A 5,466-nucleotide genomic window follows, 5' to 3' on the forward strand; every position below is an offset into this window, starting at 1 on the left:
CTGGACTTTTCAGCTCCTTTACCCAAATTTCCTGAAGATGTAAAAACTGAAAAACAAAATTGTTTTTGCTATTTCATTAACAATGAAATAAAATTTTTTTGGAAAACATTTAGTATTAAAAATTCTTCCATATTTCAAGCCATGCTAATTATAGTTGACATAATCACATATATACATATTCAATATATGTAATATTCAGAAAGTCTTTTAACGTTCCCTGATCATTCTGCCATTTCCTACCTCCCTGCTAAGCCATGTTCACATATTCTTCTAAAGAATATGCCTGTCACTTTTAGTCTGAAAAAAAAAATCTTAAGCTTAAGGTTATCCAATTTTTTGGTATGGATGACATTCTAAGTTATCAACTGACTGTCCAGATTTTGTTTTATTGGCATTTTTCTATATTGAATATTGCTGCACTAAGTAAAAGCCATTATCTGGCACCTATAAATATCCTTCTCATACAGGGAGTTTCATTTTAAAAGTTAATTGTAATAGGATTTGACTGGAGGTAGATTTTAAACTAATTGACTCATGGCTAGTTGTATTTGAGTCCCTAGTTTAGATTAGCTTATCTCCTTCCCCAATCCATTTTCTTCAACATCATTACTGAAGAACCTGGACAATATAACACTACCATAGAGCTGAGAAAACTGTTAGCACTATTAAGAAGTTATTCCCCTCAAGTCCTCTTTTGAGGCCTCATCACAGCATGAAAGTGATACTAGTTTCATTATGCTATTGCAGAAGAGTACAAGCTCTGGCAACTTTAGCTTACAGCCTGAACAGATTTTACTAGGAGGCTGGTAATAGCTTAATTATGCCTTTATCATCTCAGGACCAGCCTACCTAAGCATGGAGAGATTCATCAATAAGTTGGCTGTACCATAATAAATCTATACCACTAAAAATCACTTTACCATAAAGAGGTGTCTTTTTTTTTTTAATTTTTTTTTAAACCCATAACTTCTGTGTATTGACTTATAGGTGGAAGGTGGTAAGGGTAGGCCAATGAGGGTCAAGTGACTTGCCCAGGGTCACACAGCTGGGAAATGTCTGAGGCCGGATTTGAACCTAGGACCTCCCTCTCTAGGCCTGGCTCTCAATCCACTGAGCTACCCAGCTGCCCCTAGAGGTGTCTTTTTAAAAGTAAAAATAAATTCATTAGCAGTTGGAACTTATTCTTCAGATGATAATTTAAAATGGACCAAAAAAAAATATAAAAAGACCTGCAGGTCTTTTACTGTCAAATACTGATGCTAAACTGCTAAGCTGAATCTATTTTAAATGATACAGCCTCCTGGATAAGCCAGGTGAATGTGGTATGGCACAGTTTACATAATTACCATCTTCAGTACCAGTGTGTGAATCCATTTCTTCTTTTATTTCTTCCTTCACTTCATCTTCAATCATCACTTTTCCTGTAAAAAAGAATAAGTAAAAAATATGCTGAGAATCTGACATATGTACGTTATTAAAAATGGATGATATGGAACTCATCTCTATTCCTAGAGGATCTTACAAGCTAATGAGGGAGACAAATACAAATGAAGGTATAACACAAACAATAGTTATTTAAATCTGTACTCAAATTCTAAAGGGATTCCCTTATTTAAGGAGGCCTTATTCTTTTAAAGAAATAAAAATGAGGTCATCCTTGAATAATAACGGAATTTTCCAAAAGAAAACTAATATGAATGAGAGCTGACTTATCTATGATACTAAAAGACCTGTCTTTAGAAGTGCCAACAAATCATAGCAACTCAGTTACTTTAGTTGCCTTTTTATTGGGCACCAAAAAATTCTTCTAGGCAAGTGATATGGATCAATGGCCTTAGGCTGGCCCTTGTTATTCTTGGTCTTGAGCTTATCAATGTATTGATAGAGACTTCAAACCTGTAATTGATTCTTACCTTCTTTGACCTCTTGAATAATTTCTTCAGGAAGGATGAAGTTCTTCTCTGAATTAGGGAATGGAAGAATCTCAGACTCATGCTGAACATCAAATAAAGTACAGTTTTGTTTTTTAAAGAAACAAAGAAAAAAGCTGTCAATTTGGGCATATAATTCAAAATCTTTAAGAAAATGCCACCACTAATTAGCATAAACACAACTGAAAGCCATTCACTGCTGATTAGTATGAGTTGTAGTCATATTTTAAAATACTTATCACTTATCCACTTTAAAAAGTCATGGATTAAAAAAATGCAAAGTATCCAGAAGAAAAAAAAGGAACTGAAAATCAAATCTTAGAAAACAAAACAAAACCAAAAAAACCCAAACAAATTGAAGCTATCTTCAAATATGTTAAAAGTTATAAGGACACCATTCAGTTTTCTTCTGTAACTTTGAAGGCAAAATTACGGCTTTAATTGCAGCAAGAGTTTGTATCAGAATAAAAGTTTCTTGCCTACAAATTCTAGCATGCCAAGAGAAACTGGTCAAAGCCAAAAAAGTTCAGAGAAATGAGAGAAAATATTAATGCAAAAAGCTGGGGAGGAGGTGGCACCTGTTCTCCAAATGCAATAACCAAAAAACATTTGAGGAGCTGTTGGTAGAGAATATATATAATTAAAAATTGGGGGAATAACTATACAGCCAACCTTACTTAAAAGGGAGATGAGAGAAGAGATCATAAAAATCATGGGACAAAGAACAAGAATTCTGTATACATGCAAAGAAACATGAACAGGTGATCTAGTCAGAAGACTATGGCACATAGTATATAAGTAAAGAATAGGAGAAAACAAAAATAGGGTTTGCAAAGAGATTTATATGGTAAAGGAATTAATTTGAGAAAAGTATTTTCAATGCTGCTTTCTACTCCTCTCCCATTTTGGTGAACTAGGGTCTAGTGAGGAGCTGGGATTAGAACCCAGGAAAACTGAACTTGGCTAGTCAAGGCACCTGGATTCAAATCCTGACTTGACATTTACTGTTGTGTGAGCATGGAGAATGATCTCTTCTCTGAGCTTCATTTTCTTCACTATTTTCCCTCAAGTGGGGATAATATTTGCACTATCTACCTCATAGGACCACTCTGGGAAAGATGAACATACCTACTAGTGATTATTTTTTGATCTCCTGACTTTCTAAAAGATAGTTTTTCTACTTCAGCTTACCTGTTATTTTCCTCTTTCATAAAAGTACTAGAAGAAAGTGAAGAGTTACCTCGAGAAATTCCATTCAGCAAGTATTTATGCTCCTACTCTAGCTAGGGACTAGGGATACAAAACAAACAAAAAAGTCCCTGCCATCAAGGAGCTTATGTTCTACTGCTAAGAGTACATTGAAACCATGAATACAGCCAGGCCAGCCTTATGAAGAGCTGAACAATAGCACTTCATACCACATTGTGACTCACACATCAATTCAGGTAAACAAAAAAGTCTTCATAATATTCAGTGCTTATCACAGATTCTATAGTTGCTGTACTCAGAATGTTCAAACATTCAATTTGGCCTGTAGGTATATGCCATCCAATTTTCCCCCTTTATTGACTTTGGCCTATTACCAGTTCATTCAGCTGAATGGATAGCACTGACTTAATATTTTGCACAAACATGGTATGAACCAGGTCAAGAAAAGGGTAGAACACAATGATTAAAGAGACTACCAGTCAGGTATTGCCATGGCTTCCAGAAATAAAGAACCTAGCTACATAATGGCAGGCTGAAGCAGGTTAGCAAAAGGTCACTGTCCTGAAGTGGGAACCAACCAAAATTGTAGGAATCCCAGCTGAAGGAGAGACAAGAGGTATCCTTTTAACATCATGTGACAAGTCAATGGTCTTTCAATCTCCTATTATTTTCAGGACCTAAAAAAACACTTTTGGAATTCTAAGGTTAGGTTGTGTCTCAATTTTTGAGGTCAGCAACTTTGGTGCTCAACTGAAACACAAAGCATTTCATACAAATATTCATATTTTATCTTCACATAACCTCTGAGGCAGGAGTGCAAGTATTCTCTTGCAGATGAAGAAAAGGAAGCTCAATAAATGTCAGAGTCTAGACTCAAACCAATATCTTTTCATTTAACCCATGTTCTTTTCACTGCCTCATACCTGAATATCTTGGGATTCCATCTGGACTGGGTCAGCCTGTTTGGCTCATTACAATAGACTGTTCCATTGCAGTCCATATTCATCTGAGAGAGGAAAGGGGAGTACTGAGACAATTCTCTGGAAACTGCAAAGTTTCAATTTCCTTCTAGTTAACTGAATTTGTGCAGATTCTTATAAATTATGGAACAATGGCTTAGTATAGTGGAAAAAGGGTTCAGAAACACTGGTTTTTTTTTAGTCTTGTTTTTGCCACTAACTAGCCATACAACTTTCAACAAATTCCTTTTCCTTTGTGGGTCTCAGTTCTCTCATCTATAAAATGAGGATGCAAAATGATCTCTAAAGCCCCTTCAAATTCTAAAATTCTATTAATGGATTCCAGTTAGTTGAGATCAACTTGAACAACTAGTTGTTCTAAAGCAACTACTCCCTTAAGTTTTTTAGGCAAGTTCTCACATACCCTATTTTTATAGCCAGGCACACCTGTTTAAAGGCTTCTTAGTTTGTAGGTACTTATTGGAGAATGGAATTAAAACATCTAACTTTTACTTATATTACAACATGGTGCTGGAATTCACTCTTACCAATGCTTGCATATCGTACATAGTACTTAAATGGTCCCAGATGACTTTGGAGGAGATCTGCCTCCCTATGTTCTGACTGAACTTGTCCCTGATGCAGATCATGTGGAAGTGACGATTCACACCTGTAAGGGGGGGAAAAACTGTTCAAGAAAATCCACCTGTTGCTGAGTTGAATTTTCTTTTTTCCTTCCTTGGGGGTGGGGTTGGGGCGGTTTCCTTCATTACACAACACAAGGAAAATGGCAGAGCTCAAACCTATTAAACATCATCTTTACTGTTTTTTCAGGAAGGCTTGTTTTGTTTCCTTTACTATAATTATGCTCGAGAACAAGTGTATTCTTATTCTCTCTCACAAACTCCTAGCCTTTCGTCTGCAGCATCCAATACACAGTAGGTGCTCAATAAATCCCGGCTGAATCCGAGTGTAAATTCAGAAAGGAAAAGAACCCTACATATTTAAAAATAAAGACCCCTTTCCAAGGAAGCCGGACTAGGCTCAGGTTTTCCCATAAGGCTCTACCGAAAGGGGCAATCCGCATTTGTGATCCTCCCCAGAGCTCCCCAAAAAGGATGAGCCACTTACATCCTCTTCCCCCGGTGGGATAAAGGGAAGAGAGGAGGTGGTGGGGATTGAATCTCCCAAGTCGCGGATGGGTAGGGAAAAGGGGAGGAGCCCTGGAGTCCAGGATGGGAGGGGGGAGAAGCCCCGAGGTCAGGGATGGAAGGCGGAGGGGACCCCCCCCACACCAGGCTTGGGCTGGGAATAGGGGTAGGTGGAGGGGGAAGATTGAAACTCCGGGATGAGGCGGGGATGAGAAG

The 5,466-nt window shown here is 37.3% G+C and overlaps 1 protein-coding gene across 1 annotated transcript; it reads right to left on the minus strand.

Moving 5' to 3' along the window:
- Positions 1-6: 6 nt before the first annotated feature.
- LOC123254383 (MRG/MORF4L-binding protein-like) lies at positions 7-4,769 on the minus strand (the record flags this gene model as incomplete). The annotated part of the gene is made up of 4 exons (XM_044683416.1): positions 7-46; positions 1,347-1,421; positions 1,914-1,961; positions 4,648-4,769. Coding segments are annotated over 4 exons (285 nt in total), but the record flags the coding sequence as incomplete, so codon positions are not given.
- Positions 4,770-5,466: the final 697 nt, after the last annotated feature.

The sequence above is a fragment of the Gracilinanus agilis genome, unplaced genomic scaffold (genome assembly GCF_016433145.1).
Source record: "Gracilinanus agilis isolate LMUSP501 unplaced genomic scaffold, AgileGrace unplaced_scaffold20795, whole genome shotgun sequence".
NCBI classification, from domain to species: Eukaryota; Metazoa; Chordata; class Mammalia; order Didelphimorphia; family Didelphidae; genus Gracilinanus; species Gracilinanus agilis.